This window comes from Nothoprocta perdicaria, unplaced genomic scaffold (genome assembly GCF_003342845.1).
Source record: "Nothoprocta perdicaria isolate Ctin4 unplaced genomic scaffold, notPer1 scaffold_74, whole genome shotgun sequence".
In the NCBI taxonomy this organism is placed as follows: domain Eukaryota; kingdom Metazoa; phylum Chordata; class Aves; order Tinamiformes; family Tinamidae; genus Nothoprocta; species Nothoprocta perdicaria.
This window is the reverse complement of record NW_020456021.1, coordinates 1,854,088-1,873,720: the sequence shown is the minus strand read 5'-3', so window position 1 is coordinate 1,873,720 and position 19,633 is coordinate 1,854,088. Positions and strand designations below refer to the sequence as shown.

General features: G+C 35.2%; 1 protein-coding gene across 42 annotated transcripts in view; it reads right to left on the bottom strand.

Moving 5' to 3' along the window:
• The window catches only part of LOC112957610 (regulating synaptic membrane exocytosis protein 1), a 192,057-nt gene that overhangs the window by 35,620 nt on the left and 136,804 nt on the right, over positions 1-19,633 (bottom strand). For 25 of the 42 annotated variants that reach the window (XM_026051286.1, XM_026051288.1, XM_026051287.1 and 22 more), the window contains one exon: positions 2,366-2,598. The exons of the other annotated variants lie outside the window; for them this stretch is intronic. In XM_026051286.1, the coding sequence (XP_025907071.1) occupies positions 2,366-2,598 (233 nt within the window). The remainder of the gene's footprint in view (positions 1-2,365; positions 2,599-19,633) is intronic. 42 annotated transcript variants of the gene reach the window in all.

Sequence of the window (19,633 nt, the reverse complement as noted above, 5' to 3'; positions counted from 1 at the left end):
AACAAACGTGTATGTAAATCATTAGATCTTTTTCCAGACATGAAAGTCTTAAAAACATTGTTGTCTAATCAATTCAGGAAGTAATGGACCCTAGTCATACATTTCTGAATTTTTTATACTTCTATAAAATGCATGCTCTATGTCAACAGCATACCTTCAGTTATTGAAGATCTGTAGCAGAACTTCATATCTGACAYCCCTTTTCTGCAGGCCTGTATGTTCTCATATCAGTGTTACAATACTTCAGTGTTTGGCTATTAGATTGATTAAGGGTCTAGTTTATAGTATATCAGGAAAACAGGTTTTTTACCATAAATGATGGAGACAGTACTCAGTTACCTAGCCACAACACATTAAATAAGAATTAGTTTCTTCTTCCCCTCATGTACCCTCTAATCTCTAGCCCAACAGCAGTTTTTTTTATCTAAGCTATCATCCTAAACTACTTTCAGAAGTAAAAATCTGTCTCTAACAATCTCTTTACACACACAGATCAATGACTAAAGTGTTTAGGTAGAAGCAAAACTAAATTACTATGGGGTTATTTACCTCACAAGGACTCTCTGCCCAAAATCTCTTTTAATTTTCATCTTTGCAAGAAAGTGTTTCCCTGATTTAGGATATGAACATTTAGCTTCCAACAAAGAGAGGCTATTTCTTTGCAGGAAGGAAAGAAAAGTCTATCAAATCTCATATTAAGCTAAAAAATGCATTAATTCAACTCACTGATTTCTGGCCCATAATTAAATGCAAAAATATTGGCTGATAAAATAGTAAAATATGCCACATCCTATTTGCTCTCATTATATCACATTTAGTACTATTTGCCTGAGACAATGTAAAGCAAACTAAAATTTGTTCTCTACTTTGTTTTACAACATTGAATAGTACATAATCTTTGTATTTGACTTGGTCTTTGCCCTACATTATCGTTTCAGGGTAAGATGTGCCATTCTTTGCAAAATTCCTCTTGTTTTGAATTTGAATAGGGCAAAACTGAGAGAGCAATGTTATCTTTACATGAAAATGAGAACATCTGAACTTTGAATAGATAATGCCAAAATATGTTGAGCAGTCATTGTTTATAATGTTAAATTAAATATGAACTTAAATATGAACTTAAATATGAACTTAAATATGATAGACAAATAATCCTAAGCCTGGTAGTCTCCTGAGTTGTCTTCTTAATCATACAGACCTGATTCCTGATCAGAGCTGGACTACTGAGTAAGATGGAGCAAAGATTTGTTGTGGTACAGTCATTCCTATTTCAATGTGATTTAGGAACTGAAAGAAATGTCAGATTCCATCACAAGATGCTCCATAAAATAGCTAAAATATTTTGTTCTTTACTCTTAGTGGAGTAAAATGTCGATCTAAAATACTTGCTCTACTATAACATCATTTTTTAGTTCTTAAGAACTTCTCATTGATAGTTTTCTGACTGAAATAAAAACTTACTGCATATGACATCATATATTCTATTTTCAACATTCAGGCAGACTGCTAAAGATCGTCCAGCATTTTTGAGCAACAAAAGTGTTACTTTCAATTTTGGGCTTCAAATCTGGCCACAAAATATCTTATTCAGTCCAGTTGCATGATTAAGTACTTTCTGCCTTAAAATTCATAACTGATTAGTGCAAAAAAGTATTAAAATCTAATTGTTAAAGTTGACAACTTTACATTTTGAAAGAGCCAATCCTATGGCTGACAATAAAAGAAAAACAAGGGAAAAGAGYGAGATATTTTATGATAGGAATAAACAATACCATTACTTACCTTAGTTTAGATTATCCTGACTRTGGAGTGCTGCAAAATGATTGCACTTGATGCTAGGCTGAAGSTTTTTTTTTTCACCCCTTTCTTTAAGTAAGCAAGAACCCTTACAGTCAGATCCTGGTATAACCTGGTATCTAGGTATATACCTGGTATCCAGGTATAACTCTTTACACAATTTACACAACTGACATTMATTTGCTCAGATTTTAGTTCCGCATTTGTATTCAGCTCTCCTTCTAAAAGAAATTTCACATAAATAGAAGATTGCTCTTAGTCAAAGTATTATCCACATATTTGTGTTTCTTTGCCTACCTTGACACAGATCTTTTAAAGAGATAAATACTTTCTTTTTGTATCAATCGGAGCCAGTAAGACGGTACATTTTGTAAAAGATTTTTGTATATGATTTCTTGTAGATGGCTAACGACCAGACAAACTTAGTACCTCAAAAATCCTTTCAGAGTTGGAAACTCTTCTCCTGAGAAGAGTATATCAATATACATATAACACGGATGCCACGGATGAAATGATGATAAACTGTGCTTGGTGATTCCTGTTTGCAAACAGCACGTGCCTCACTCACCTGTTTGGCTAAGCTGAGATGTGCTTCTGCTCCTGCGAGACACTATGGCAACCACTTTGGCACTAAGGCTGGACCGTCTTTTCTTCCCACCTGTTCCAACTGTACCCACAGCCGTGTCCGACTGACTCCCGTCGTTGTGCTCCAGCTTGTACATCTCGCCGCTCACACTTGTGCTCTTTGTGATTCTCCCTGAYGTCCCCATCCGTCTGCCTTGCATTTTAGGAGTAAATGTACTACAGTTACAAAATAAAAACAAATATGTTAATGTGCTTGCATAAAGGGGTTTCAAAACCAAAASTTTATTAGTAAATTTAATGTCAAGACTTGCTATATTTTCATTACTTGAAAATGTGTATGTAGTTCAACTGACATTCCTCAGATCATACATTCCCACTGCATACTGCATAATGCACATGCATAATATGCACACACTGCATATTACTATTAATTTTTTATGAGGAGGAAAAGAAATAAGAAATCTTTCCTGAAATCTTATCAAAGTTACCATAATAAAGAATCATGACATTTGAAAGTCACATGAATGCCCTCCTAAATGTGTCTATTGACAACAGACGTCAATAGAACAGCAATTTTATTGACAAAGAAAATGAATATGGGTCAAGAGAGGACATGTAGGTTAATACATATATCTTGTAGGTGTTGTTTGTACTAGCCTTAAGATTCATCAGATTATCATCTTCTGTGTTTTCATACTTCACAGACAGAAGAGAGAAAACAACCAGGAGTATTTTCTACATTTTTTGCACTCTAACTTTTTTGAAAGTAAGTGCAACAGTCATAGTATGAAGGAAAACTAATTTTCAGGCAAACCAACTAATAACCCAAGGGAAATTCTATTGACTGGCAGGGAGACAAACTGCCCTGTCACTTCTGTTTCATTTTCCTTAGCTATTTCMTTGCATTTGAATGTTTCTATATGAATTGCCTTTCTAGCCTCACACATAAAGACTGAATGAAGTATTCAGAAACATATTCTAAGGAATAATCTTGCATAGGCACAGGACACGGTAAAATAGAGTCCTGATGATGCTAAAACCAAGTGGTACCCTAGCTCTTAYGGCAATACTAAGTTAGATATTGCTCAGCAGAGACCTAGAAATTTGAAATGTAGACAGACCCACTTAAGATCATTAGATCAGTTTTAGGATTTTTTAAAAGTAATTCTACATTCTAAAGTCAAAAGTGAAATCTGTTTATTGAGGGACAATCATGTGAGCAACCTCAATTTCCTTCTCAGCAGGTGTGATGACCTCCCTGCTATCACCTCGAAAAACAGAAAGCAAGCATGTATAGGCACAGGCTACAGACTTTCAAAGAGCTAGAAATTCTGCCAGCGAGGGATGAAGGAGCCTATAGAAGAAGAATCAGCATGCGGTGAGGATCTTACAGTCTATAGATCTGGACCGGACTACAGCTTAGATCACTCCCATACAAAGAGATCCTAGGGAAGCATAAAATGTTGTAAATCTCAATTGTGTTTTACCTACATTATCAGGATTTCTTAATGTGCCACTATATGCAACAGCAGAAACAGATGCTACTTTTGAGGAAGCAGCAGGAAAAGTAAAATGTTTACATAAGTGACAATCAAACAAAAAGTAATTATCAGTCTCTGTATGGGTATTTAACTGTTTTCAGCACTTAGGATTTCCTCCTATTAATTGTAAATAAAAAATACTTACTGCTTTACAGATACAACAGTTTGCTGTGCTGCACTGCAGTACTCACAGATATATTTTAAAGGGCCACCTCAGGCACATTAAGCCTAAAATAGGTTCTCTCTCTCTTCCTCTCACCCTACTGTAACTTTAATGATTGGCTTTTGGTTTTTCACAGAAAAGATGGAAGAACTCTTGTATTTTCATATTCTTATGCAAAATTCTCTTGTATTTTTTTCTTGTACACCTTGTACACATTTCTTTCTTGTACACATGCAAGCATGAGCACACACACACACACACACACACACACACATCTCAGACAGAAATATAAGGCAAAAATGCCTTAGAGTATTTTCCACTTTCAGAATAAGACAGATATCTTCCTGAAAGCCTGTAAGAAGATATAAAACTCAACACGTAAAAGATATGAATGGAAAGAATGACACCATATTTTAGGCCAATATTAAAATGAATGTGTGTCACTAAAAAAAGGACATGTTTGACTTCCAACTCTTCTCACAGGAGCAATTCTTCAGCTTGTTCTTCAAATCACTTGTACTAATAAGAGTCTGTAGAACTCCAAGGTTCTTGCCTTAAYGAAAGACATATTTTCTAAGATACTTTAAATATGTGCACACAGTTTTAAGTACAGATGGTGCAAACAGAAGAATGAGATATATGAGCATCTGAGTGTTAACATTTCTAATTTGCCTCAGTTTCATGTCTATATTACCTCTGCATTATATGAAGTTCTCTCATGAGTGACTGCATGTTTGCAAAAGTTGAGTCATAGCTTCCCTTCAACGCATTTTACATACTGAAGTAACAAATAAAAATACCTCTATACACATGTGAGGGTAGATTTCTCCATGCCAGACGTTAATCTGACTAGCCAGACTGGCTGGCTGAACACATGCACAATGCAGAGACAGAGGACTCAGACATGTAACATTTCTGACAACTGCTTCAGGCAGAAGCATGTCTGCTATGGTTGAAAACAGCATTCTAGGAATATTGCATTGCAAAAAGTGGAGCCTTAAGTTACTAGATGATTACTAGATGATAGAAAGGAATAAAGAGATTACTCAGACATGGATCAAACCCACTCCCTTCAAGCCACTGTGCAGCAATATAGAATAGAAACATGAAGCTCTTTATTTTATATAAAATGTGTCCTTGACATTTGTCATTAGTGAAATTTACTGTTTATAAAAGTGTGTTTATGCCATTCTTTTGAAATATATGAATATATATTCATATATATGAATAATATATGAACAGCCTACTGTTCATATGAATGTAGTGTCCTCTCCTGCACCCCACCCAACAAGGTGGATTTGATTCTGTACAGTTCCAAAAGGCACAGAGAGCATCTTTTTAATGTGAAGCACCTCCTAATCACTGAGCATTCAGTGATTCAGCTATTCAAATACCATAATTCCATAAAGACAATTAATTGTCCACATTCCTGCAGTGTATGCAGCGCATAATGGTCATGATAGTAATGAACAACCTTTTTCATGACGCTCAGAGGCAACTCTAGATTTTCAACTAGATTGTCTAGAYTAGATTGTCTAGATCGACAGTTCCAGACAAAACTTTCAGATATCCAGACCATGCAGAGCATTCAAAATCTTCCTATACACCTTAAACACCACTTGGGGAACAAGGCAGCACATGCTAATGCTGGTATCCAACTGTAGGACTGAATCATGGCTAAACAGCAGACCAAATGAAGCAGGTAACTATGGTGTTCCTTTTTCAGTCTGTCCTTCACTGGGCATTAACTGTACCTCTCCCCTTTCCAACTACTCATTTTGACAACATCTTATGAGGATCTCTGTGATGTCTACATTTCTCCACATTGGACAGCTAATTAAAAGCTATTGAACAAGAATTTTTGGGGGGGAAATAAATAATCTTTTCTTGATCTTAATAAAAATAATGTCTGTAATATAGTACAGATGTTTATTTTATGGTAGGTTACATACAGTACTGATTTTTAAAGTTTTAAGGGTCACTAAATAATGAAGTTTTCATTTTTTACAGAATGCCATAAACCTGACTTTACAAAACATCTAAGCTAGCAATTACTTTTGTTCCTAGTATACATACATTTCTTTCTTTCCCTTTTCACAAATTTTGTAACACACACACACACAAAAAGTCAGAATTGTGCCACCTATAAGAACGTAGTATTTACTACTCTTAAAAGAGCAAATTGCTTTAAAAAGTGATGCATGTTACAAAATTTTTGCTGAAGTGTCTGATAAAAATGACGAATATTTTTTCTACAATTTGAGAAGATTTAGGGAGATTTATCTTTTTTTTTTTTTGATGGAAAGATCAAAAGATCACAGAATGAGAATTCTGATGTTAAATTCCACCCAATAATTATTTCAATACTGTATTGGTTTGTTCTGAAATACTTCAATATACTAGAGTTTGCTAACAGTCTTCTTACTCCCTTCAGGTTCTGAACAACAAGTCTCTTTTACCTCTTCCGTGGTAAGGACAAGACCCCATATTCATGCTCACAGGCTGCTGGAAAGCAAGAGCATTCATTGCTTTGCCACGCTGGAAGAGACAGTATTTTGCTATTTCAAGCAGAGGGCAGTGGTGAAAACTAGAGGGGAAGAATCACACATGCCCCATTTTATGGGCATGGGCAACTCTTTTCCACTAGCACTCAGAATAATTTTCAGTGTCTACATCTGTGCTGCAGGGGATGCCTCCTGTTCAAAGCATTTGATAGTCACTTTGTTCCCATTTTGAGCTCTTGTCACTTCTGTAACTTTGAATTTATGAATCACCGTGTTAGCAATAAAGAGGGAAAAAATAGCAAAATCTTCTGTTGACCTCTATTTTGTTGACATACTAATTTATACAACATTATTATTTACAGCAGTCAAGATGAAAGGACAAAAAAATGGCAAGGAATTAAAAAATAGTTGTTCATCACACTGTTGATTTTGCTCTATTAAATTTCAAGTGTTCTAGTATGCATAAAACAGYTATTAGTTTTCTATAACACAGCTTGAAGGGATTGGACCAGGATTCTGAATGTCAAATCCCTCAGCTGTCTGATACTTCCACTTGTCATAACTAAGCAAATAGGGCAAAAGATTAAGCTTCCTTTGCATTCATTTAATCCCTGAGCAGGTTTATTCTTTGACATTGATTGTGACAGCTTCAAAATAACCCTGGCATTTAGAATTCCATTGTCTTATACCACCCGATTGAATATCCTTAGAAAATAACATTTTCCCACTACATTTCTGGCTATCACTTGGAGAAACCTGGCAGAAAGATACACATCATCACAGTCTATGGTAATAATTTATACACAACCTAAAACACCTGTTTTTTTTTTGGACAACTTGTATTCCAAAAATACCATAAAGGTAACATATTTGTAATCAAATTTTAGTTCATCCTAAATACATTCTGCTCAACACATTCTGGGTCAACAAGTTAGAAAAAAATTGGAACATTTGCACTGAGAAACAACTACCAGTGAATTTATTCATTTGCTTTTTCTCAAAGAAAATTGGTAAAGGCAACCTCCCTTAGAGGTGGCAGAAGACCTGGGCACCCTGGTGCTGTCTTTCAGCACCACACTCAGCTCTTGAGCCCTACACGGTGCCTTGTGTGGGAGCAAGTGAAGGAAAAAAAGATTATATTTTCCTCTAAAATATACGCACTGGAGATGGAGCTAATCTAAAATGATTTCTGCACTACACAAGGCAAAATTAAAGCCATATTTACATTTCAGCAATGTTCTGTAAGAAAAGAGCACTTTCAGTTTTGCTAGTTACTGCAAAAAGCTTACTCCACTTATACCTGTGGGAATGAACCATTACTATCAAAAACACTTTAACAAAACAGCAGTAAGAGATAGATACTTTCATAATTAACCCCGAGGTAAATTCCATAAAATAAACACAGTGCAACAATACTCTGTGTTTTCATAGTTGCTTAAAATATACCCTGCAGTGCACACAACTACATAAAACTGAAACAAAGCCAGTCAATTATGTATATTAAATCATTATATATCTGTCTGAACAAAAAGATCTATTACATACATTCAAAATACATAAAAAGATACTGCAAAAAAAATACTTGGATTAAAAATATARTATATAGTTGTTCACTTTTAGCATTTCTCTTCTATCAATACATGTCAAAAGTACACATCACCCGAAAAACAAAGGTAAAAAAGATACAGCAAGTTAAAACAAACTTTATCCATAAACTCACCTACCTAATATCTGGAAGTATATCCTTTCAGGGAAAAAATCTTAGGTGATTAGCCATTGCTAAAATTAYTATATTTCTTTCGTTGTCTTTGATTCACTGGTGATTTATAAAGAAATACTTTAGAAGTTTATGCTCACAATCACTGATTTTTACTCCATCCATTCTTCCAGTAATATAAGCCATGACTGAATAAAAACCCGTAGTGTTCTGCGTGGTACAGATGATTTTTAGCAGTTCTTTCACACAGTTGCAGTCACTTGAACCTCTAGAAGGAATCAGTGGCCCCACCAGCATGCGCTCCCTGTCTCCTCTGCTGAATGCAGACTCACAAACTACCCCATAGCCCCTTTGACACCCTTTGGCAATGAGGTAACTCATGAATACTAATAACCTCCTAAACATTTAATATTTGTGGACCAAAGGGAAGATGGGCACTCCTTTATAATGAGGAACATTGCAGTTCTAAAAATAAACTAAATCTTGTTATTAGTAGTATATCATATTTAATTAATAAATCTGAGCTGTAAATTACCTATTGACAAATTGCTCTGTCAGTCTCAGGATATCTGGCTATATTTATCTATGATGAATTACATTTGCTGTAAGATTAATGACTATACAATTCATGGTATTTCATAAACTAATTGAAACACGGTGTTTTACAAACCAAAGGACAAACACAGGCACCTTATTAAAATTCCCTCTACTAAGTCAAGAGGTCTTTTTTACACCACAAGGAGGTTAGTTCAATGAAATAATAATTTTGTAAATTCTGAACAGTCTGCTCTTGTACAGCTGCAGTTACATACTGAACTAGCATACGCATTGATCATACATCAAATCCATGATACAGCTAGAAGAATCTGAAAGTGTTTCCTTCTCCTGTAAAGTCACCAAATAGAGTCTTATCGCCACAATGTGACAGCTGAAATGCATCCCCTTTTGTAGGTCATATATGTTCCTGACAATTTCTCCACATTGTCAAAAAGTGCCTCCCAAGAACACAGSCATTTCACCTGGAATTTCAAAATCTCACTCAATGGGTTCAATGGGAAAACTCTCACTAATGTTAGGACTGTGGAAACTTTCAACACAGATGTATCCTCTAGAAGAGGAACTGGTTAACAATCTACTCTGTAAGACTAGGTTATTTCCAAGTTAAAATACATCAGACTCATTGTTTGAAAATGCCTTTCTCGGCACCATACTAACCTGTGAACTGTGCAAAATTCACAGCTCTGACAGACTTTTTTTTATCAAGTTTGTAAAACTAACATTTCTCAGTGAAATGGAGAAATAGTAATTCAGAAAGTAATTCTGAACATTACCAAAAGAGACAAAATTGGATCTATCTTGCAAGACCATTTTTTTGCAAGGTAGTTTTTATTATTTGAAATAAGCAAAGAAATTGTCTTTGCATGTAGGAATGTAYTAACCACGGTTGTGAGGTTGAGCACACCTATGGCACCACTGACCCGAGGCCAACTAATCATACAAATAGTAAACGGAAACSTACGGAGAAGCAGGTAGCCACTGCAGGAACCCTGCCCAGGGTTAAGTACTGATACTAATGCTGACATGGAGAGGATCATGAAATCAAGTTGCAGAGAGCTCAGCTGACCAAAACTAGATTGCAGATAGCCATGTATATTTTTTTAAATCTATATAAAGAACAAATGCATTGCTGAGAAATGGGGGGGTGTCCATGTATGTGCCAAATATTAAAAATCTACTTTTTTTTTCAGCCAATTAGCAAACATACCATGCAATTTGTTAAAACATTAATGGTAGCTACCACAAACTAGGACTCTTAAACTTGAGATTCTACTTGTTAATCCACAGATCCACAAGATCTTTTTTGGCATGAAAAAAATCACTATTTTGTTGTTTCCATATTGCCTAAAAATGTTCTAGTTAATGAAAGAGTTTTCAGGAGGTCCTGAGCGAAAAAGTAGATTTGGAAATAAATGCCAATGAGTAGGATCTTGGTGCTAGTTAAAATCAAGAGCTATCCGGMAAGAAAATTAAGAGCTATCCTGCAAGACAGTCTCAATGTAACTTAGTTATGAATCCAATGCTTCACATAACTGATAACACAACTAATAAATTACAAGAAACAAAACCAAAAAAGCACTAGCAATAATAAATTACCTGAAAACAAATCAGAGAGAGAAATATGTGCAGACCAACAATTTCTTGAATAATTGGCTACCAAATAAAATCACATTGAAAAAACATTCTCTCTGTGGACAGTAAGTTAACAAAAATAAAATTCACTAAATTAGTATCCTAGTTGGAAAGACATTTCAGATAAAAATGTTATATGCTTCTATTGCAATGTTCAGAATAAATTTATGATCAGCACTGAATGCAGGAAAGTTTCTTCRGGATCAAGAGAACTGAAATAATCAGTTTTTCTTTTTAAAATTGTAAGCAATAGCATATTATACTATTACGCTTGTCATAACATGCTGTGCTTTTTCTCTTCTACTGCATGAGGCATTAAAGTACCTGTGATGTCACTGCTCTTCTTTTTAAGAAAGCACCATCTTTGCTATGAAATAAATTATTCTCTGCTTCTTAACAAAAATCAAACTGTAGCAATAACTCTATAGATAATAATGACAACAGGGAATGGAGCAGAAAATTGGAAAGGCAAAAGGAAACAGAGAAAGGACAGGACTAATGGAACAATTAGAAGACAATTTAAAAAGATAAACAGAACTGAGATGAAGGTAAAACAGGTGAAAGCTATTTTGATGTCACAAGCCATGGCAAAAGCTTGTTTCCTATATTTCTTCATTCTATAAGTAATATGACTTGCCTTTGAAAAATGTTCCTACACTGAAAAGCTACACATTATATTTTATCATAATCAACTGCAATAATTAAATGAGAAAAGTTAAAATTATTTTTCATTCTTTTTCAAATGATTAAGAAAGGCAGCTGGTAACATGACAGTTTCTTTGAAAGAGGAAGCTTAATTAGATAATTAAAAATGCCCAAGCAGTGCTTCATAGTAGATTTTTCATGTACAGATGTTCTGAAGAGATTAAAGACGTCATCGCCTTTTCTCCCTCCATGACATAAAGCAGTTTATAATAATGATGGATTTAAAAAAATATTATCTTTAGATAATGAATAATTAGAACATTAATTGCTCTGGCTTCACCTTGGTTATATACACAAATGACCTCCAAACCAGAAGTTTCCCTCTGTAATAGAATATTTAAGGGTAGAAAGGTTACATCATTATATTTTTAAATCGTTTAGCTTAACTGTTTTCAAATGTCTTGCCTCCATATTCATCATTTGGAGACTAATATGCTCTATTTTCCTATACAAATGCATGAGTTAATTTACATGAGTTACTCAAACTACATCAGCTTGTATATCCTTGCCACAAGAGAGATCATCTAGGAAGGAACAGTAGCTAATCTCTGTGTACATTCAATATTTTTTTCTCTTTAATGAAATTGAGAAATTTGCTAGTTAATGAAAGAGTTTTCATGCTGGTTTTTGAGCTGCAATGATTTGTGGATAAGCAGAAACAAAACAAGATTGTTGATTTACTTAAGACACTGTGGTGTATCCTTACACTATAGAGATACGAAAGACTGTAGAGATTTTTGATCCAAAGTATAGGTGAACTATCCTGTTCCCATTATCCTATTGCTTGTCTGGCTCTTATCTACATCTCTCATTCAAGTTTATCCAAAATATGGTCAGTTATTTAAAACTTTGAAACATTTCAGCAATTTGGATAGATTTTTTTCATGCTCAGTTTCTTCTAAGTTCCTTCTGAACCCCCTGTTCATTCTGAAGCAGCACTGCCCCTCCAGCTACTATAAAGCAGCATTAGATAAATAAATAAATACATAAATAAATATTCACTTCACTGAAGAAGTGTCTGACGGAAAGATACCAGGGTATTATATTAGGAATGCATTGATTCCTGTTCTTTGGCATATCTATGTACTCTCCAAAACAAAACAAAACAAAACAAAAATTTCTCATAAGTTCAGACCCTTGGAAGACACTAACAGTTAAAATACCAGAAGACACTATATCACTCACCACACTACACTCACAGCTCCTATTGCTAATCGTATTGTGCACTCCTTGAATATTACATTTTCAGCTCAAGGATAGAGACAAATAGTTAATATTTTCCTTTTTTTTTTTTTCAAGAATTTCTTCTCCTGGCTACTCTGGGTCTGGGAAATGTGCAGAAGCTGGTCTATCAAAGAAGCAGAAAAGTTGCATCTTCTTGAGATCACACAAAATCAAGACAAATTCACCTGATCGGAGTGCAAAAGAGAACAGAGTTGGACAATAACTTCTCCTCCTCTCTGGAAGGAGAGAAACTGGTACAGAGTGAGACTGAAGTAGCGGGGGGCGGATTGGTAATACATATTTTTCACAAACTTAAGAGGACACCCCAAGGGTATAAGCACGACCGTGAATTCTGAGTCACTAAAGAATACAGCCTTGTATTGTATGTAGAACTATGTATGATGAAAACACAGAGGAGGTAACAAGAAGCTACAAAAGCAGGTGTAGGTCCTGCAGGTATGGAACAGAGGAGGACCAGAGGGAATCRCTCCAGCCTGGTCTGTGCCCACACAGGGCATAGTACCAGCCCAGTGCTGCTGTTTACATACAGCAGGTCCCTTCACTTCCGCGCAGACAGCATGCTCCTTTTCCATGTGCCRTTCCTAAAAAAATGGGTCAAGTAAATTGGAATTTTAAAGAATCGTGCATATGTATTGTGCTTTCTATTCCAAGTTTTTCACAAGATGAGGGTATTAAATGCACAGCATAAAGCCAGAGTAAACTCTGATGCATTTGAGTATGAGATCACTATGAACACTTGTTTGAGGTGACTTATAAAAGCTCTGGGACAGAGGCTGAGGAGATTCCACTTTCCCAGAACAGAAATTAACTAGCTGAATCAAAAATCCCCACTTTTACTAAACATGGCCTAACTTTGGTAACAGAGTTAGAGTTTTAAACATGACTGYCTCTTTATACACACAGCCTTCATCCAGCCTTGAGACAGGCCCAGACTGTGCCCTGACTAATAAAATGTCTATAGACAGAAATGTGATATTTATATCTATGCACAAAAAGGCCAGCCTGGCACATACATTTGAATTCAATGCTTCACATCATTGAAACAGTCACATGAAAGCACTAATGTAATATTTTCATTATGCTTGCAAGCAACAATCCTGCTGTCTTCCAGTCAATTTCTCACGATTTTTTTAAAAGGGTATGCCAATCTAATAGCCATTAGTCATTATCAGTTTCAGTCAATGCACTGGATGTCTTAACCAGCCCAACTTTATTTCAGTTACATTTTTCTGACTTTCTACATACCTGCATTATTCTGTCTGAACTCTAATATTTCTCTACACTTGTTCTTCTCTTCTAGGCATTTCTAAATTATGCTATCTGGAGGCATGGAGGCCAATTAAAAAAAATCACTTATTAATGTGAGAAATCAATCTCAAGACAAATCAGTGTATACACTCCTTCAGGACTTGTTCAACAGAAAACAGCCCTCACGGTTACAGCCCTCATAGTTACTCATGGGCACTGTTTTCATGGTTTCATGGAAGTAAAACAGTAAAACAGACCATAAGCTTCCTGTAAATAAGGCAGCTCTGAAATCAGAAGACATATAGATGCCCTTAAAGGCACTATGCCTGTCTGCARGAGCCCTGAAGGACAGGAACCCTGGCAATGGCTGACACAAGCTCCTATATTGGGATAAGACTGTTATACAGGAGCAGCAGGGGATGCACTACGTGYTTGTACCAGACACTCTGAAAAAGGAATCAAACTGCAAACTACAGAGACGTTTGGTCACCACGACAGCTAACCCAAGAGAATATCGGGACACAGGGATATGTACGGACACCAGGTAGTGTCAGAGTTGGAAAATCCCTTTTTTTTGCTCCACTTGCCTATTTCTGTTCTGCATGCTCTGATGAGGTTTAGGGAAGCTGTCCTATGACTCAGACATTACACTTCCCTCAGCTCTATTCTTTAATATTTCTTAGCAAAGTCTGTCCAGCTAACAGAAGACAGAAACATTTTTACAGATTTTATCTAAATATACCCCCATCAAAAATATACATCCTTTTTACTTTATGGTATCCTACTAATAGACATAAAGTAGAACAGATTAGTGTCTACATAGCTTGCAGTAATCAAACACAAAAGTTTGATAACTAGGCAGAGAAGAGATACCTAAAGAACATCCATTTCTGAGGAAAGGCTGCCCTAGTTATAGAGGCAACAGTTCTGCTTGGTCTGCCAGCTTGCCAGTTGAGCACAGTTTAATCGCACCCACAAAGGGTATTGCTTCTTGCCCTATTGCAAGAAACATGGAAAACTGCCAGCAACAATCATGGTCAGGGAGGAATCATGGAGGATGCAGTGGAGGAGTGAATTGGTTGCAGAGAAGGCTGCTCTAGGATGCAACACTTCAATAACTTACTTGTTCCAAAACTTCTTATATGTATGGTCTTTATTTATGATATAAATATTTGAATTGAGTTTACTCTTTAGCAGCCCTCCATGCTTTAGTTAACACAGGTACATATTTGTTTAACATCGGTTAACACATGTATGTGAACACAGCACAAACATGTMCCAGGGACATGAATGTATATTATACACACAGTATACACTGGAAAGTGTTTGGGGATACTAAATGTAGAAAGCCTACAACAGAAAAACTGAATCTAGTACCCACTACTAATGGTCTTGATGACCATTTTATTTTTGCAATATGAGTTTTATTAGAAACTATGGACCCAGATAAATGCAGTTGATGATTTTAAAGCATACTATGCTTTTAAAAATAATGATTTTAATAGTGCTGTCCCATRTGCCATCTTTTGTTTCATTAATACCGAGAGACTCTTTGGACAGAATAAATGCTAACACCAGTCACATAATAAAATGTTAATTTAAACATCCCATTTTAAATAAAGACTTTGTAATGGAAAATTCCAAGATGAAAAGGAATCTTCTGAAAACATGACAGATACATGGCACGAATCTCTTGAGGGCTTTTATTTTTTTAACAGCAAAAGCCATGACAGACTGAAGCAGGCTTCAGCCTGTCAGCAGCACTGGCCAAATTCTGGATGATATGAGGTGTCATCTGAGGTATGGGGCTGTGTTYTTCATAGTACTATCAACTAATTAAACTCACTCAGTATTTAAACCCCAAACTATAAATCATTGAAGTAATTGCACTATAAATGTTACTAATTACATTAAATAAAAAAATGAGTCTCTACTCARTAATCCTAAATGTCTTGTTTACAGTAGAAACCTTGACTACAAAGAAACAGTCCTACATAGACAAATTGTCAGCAATATAATTAGTGTTGTAAATACAACATTTGCACTCGTGTCTGTAACAGTCTTTCTCACAACGAACTGGAATTCCATTACTYTTTTAGGAATGCTGTACAGAAGTTAAAACAGCCTGATATTTTAGTTCTAATACTGACCTCARTTGTTCATATTTATAAATGGCAAATAAAGAGTTGCTAAAAACATGTTTGGGAAATCAGAACAGATAGCCAGCACTGATGTGCTCAATTAGTTTCTTATCACAACTGTTGAAAGAGTCGAAATCCTGAAGCTAATGGAAACGGAAAGCGCTCGACAATTCAACACAAGTGCTCAACACAGTGCAGAAGTCCAACCAGCAAAAATTAAAACTACAAACAGAAGTTAAATATCCTGATYCAACAGAACAGTTGTCGTATGTTTCAATTTACCCCTTTCCAGAAAAGCAAGGATGGCAAATCATAGCATGTGTACTGTGTCAAATGGTTAGCAACTTAGCAGTCACTAGCTATAACCCTTTCTTGTTTGTGTGGGAGTTCTCACACAACCTTCAAATCAAACAAGAATGTGTAAAAAAGAATTATATGGTTTTCTGTTCTATTAGAATCCCTGGGTCATAAACAGAGCACGACCTTGCACTTATGGGGGAGTTAGCTGAGTAAAGGTGATAAGCTATAATAAAGTTTCTCTCAAATTACTTGTATTATTTTGTTTTTATGTATGGCAAAAAATGGGAAGGAGAACTCCTGCACAAGTTCTCCAAAGAAGGAATATTAATAATTGAATTTGCTTTAAGGTGAAGCAATTTAAGGCAATTCTTCCTCTCTCTTTCTTTTGTAAAGACACACATACACACAAAACATATTGTTTGAAGCTGAAAAAAATGGACTATAGGAGGTTCCAACAACAAAAAGTTATTCAGTAAACTTGATCAAATAGGCAATGGGGAATATTGTACATTGTCCACACCAGCAGGAGACAGCTTAAATAGAGGTCAACAAAAGAAACAAGTGTGTTTTATCTAGTTTTAAATTCAGTTCTAGTTATTCTATTATTTATTGGGAAATTACATAGTTTTAAAAGCTTTGGCCTTTGTAAGCCATCTAGTACTAGGGGACTATGACCTAATAGACAACAGTATAACWAAATAAAAACAGTACAATACAATAAAATATTGTATTTAAGTCTGGAAATTTAAGTTAGAAAACAGATATTTAGTTCCTTATAAATTTAGAGATTTCATGTCCTTACACATCTTGTACAATATCCTCATTATAGATTACCTAAATGTAACTCAGAACAAGATTAACTAAAAACTAGGTGTATGAAATACGACATTGGAAATGTTGATTCTGAACTTTAACATCTAAGAAGACTGAAAATATTTAAATATTTAAATTAGAAGGAAAAGTCACTTATTTCTGATCATTCCTGTTACTTGTACATTCAAGCAGAAAACAAATATATTACTGCATGATAAATATATGAATTATTTCAGCCAGTATAATTCAGTTTTAAGGAATCATATTTATTTCTTATAAAGAAGGAATTCCTGCTTTCTTGAAAGATTACGAACTATTTGATATATGTTTGAAGTGCAGTCTAGTAATCTGAAAGCTACACCTGAAAATTTTGGATCTACAAATTGTCATGAAGAATACTCAGGTCTTCAGTCAAGCTAAACTTACAGAGACATAGTTGTAGAAATAGTTTTAGAAATTTAATGGAGAAATCTCTTATCAATTTAAACATTACAAACCTTGCAGAAGAAATCATGCAGAAAAGAAGACTTCATTATGAACTCTCCAAATCCATGCCAGTTTGTAGAATCAACAGAAATAAGTGTTGTTTCAATGTGATTGTTGTTTCAATGTATAGGRGCTTTCAAAGTTGGTAAAAAGTGATATTAATGACATGATTAATGATTCTGATCCATGACTCTGGTAGATTACAAGTGCAGCCATCTGTAAAAATTCTTAGCTAGGTAGGTCTTAAAGCATATATAATTTGAAAATTCTTTAGCAATGTGAATACATATAACAATTGTAAGTTAAAATTTCCAAGCAGAAAGGCTGATCTATTTATGGATGCAGCAGAATACATTATTTCTATTACTTCTAAAAACACGTAATTGACCTGTGAGTTTAGAAGTACGGCCTGAAAAGACTGGGATGGACTTTCCACAATGACATTTTGAAATGCTCCGTGTGACTGAATTACAGCACAACAGCAAGAAATATCCTTACGAAAATACAGATATAAGGACCAGGTTTTCAATTTGACAAAAACTGGTATTGTCAGACCACACTTAGTGAAGCTGTGGAGATTTGTGATAACTGGGATGATACCATGTCTACATATAAGATAAATTGAYTATGTTTTATTATGTTCTCAACTATGATATCCTCCAGGTTCCCAAAATTATGAAAGAGGCTTCTTCCATGTGTATGAGAAACTTTCCTCTGCCAGAAAAGGAAGGATTTGGGTTGGGGACATTTTTGCACAACTAGAAGAATAGTCCCCTATACTCTTGTCCCATAACTAGAACRTAGTCTCTGTATTATACAGAATACCAGTAGAGAGAGCTATAGAAATCAGGAACACTCAATTTGATTAAATATCCAATGGGTTAGATGAGTGTAAGACTCATCCCTCTTATGCTAAACTACAAGAACTGCAGTATCTAACTTTTAATTCACAGACACTCATGTGTCTGTGAATTTATTTCCTTTTCTCAGACAACTGACTTTTGTTGATGTATATATACCAGCACTCTTTTGATATAACTTCTGCTAATTCTGTTGTACCTATAAGAAAAATTAGAAGAATTTACATTTCTTTTTTTCCTATATCAGTGAAAAAATATTAACTATACTGAACAGTACAAATTCAATACACAGATTTTAATTAGTTTTGTAATTAATGCAAAACAAATGGGTCTCTCTTCAACATAGTACAGTAACTCATCAATTGAAATGCATTAAAAGCCTTTGGTATGTTATGTTTTCCTTAACTGCCACAATTATGGAGCTAAATTTCTTACTGGCTATGCAGTGCAGTTCTGTTCCCTACCAAGGAAATTACTGAGCCAACTAGGATGGATGCAACTCCAATCTAAATGGAGGGTGGAAGAAGGAACAACTTTATCACATAACTCACATGATATATGCTCATGGCGGCAACATTTTGCATTACTGGTAAAGCTGAGAGGAGGCCAGAAGACCCTTCAAACTTTATCCATTTTATTCTCCCTCATCACTGTAAATTATGTCAAACTACCTCAAGTGTGGAAGGATGGAAAACCAATGGGAGGATTCTAAGTAGAACATTCCTGTGTCAGTCTAGAAGAGGTGGGACGTCTTAATTTGAATCACTGGGTAAAACTGACATTTTGTCCTGCTTATAAGCTCATCTCCCTACAAGCATGAAGAAACTGTCTTCATGGTAACTTACAAAATAAAACCTACAGCAGGATGAAAAGGACAGATGACCCTGCTCCATGCTAAGGAGACTCCTGCAATAACACAAAGGCAGAGGCTATCTCCAGAATTGTCACTGTAACTAGGAAAGTCCTCAAAAACATTGAAAAGAAAATGCTGTTTAAATGGCCTCATTTGGAGTCCACTGCTATCATGACAGTACCATCAGCAGAGGTTACATTAATTTTTTTAGAGACCGACACAGACATAGCACTGGTTACTTCTAATGCCCACTGACCAAGTGGAAAAATCATTGGAGTTGGATCAGAAGTGTGAGTCTATGAAGATAACTTTGCATGATATACTAGCTTTGTTTTCTTCAGTTTCATAGCCACATTCAGAAAGCATCAACTTCTGTATATTCTGAGCCASAGTTAGAAAAAAAAATCTAATAAGTTCATTTCTTTTAAAGGAAAAGAATGAACAGGAGATTAATTAAGCATGAGACATTCCCTTTCCAGTACAAA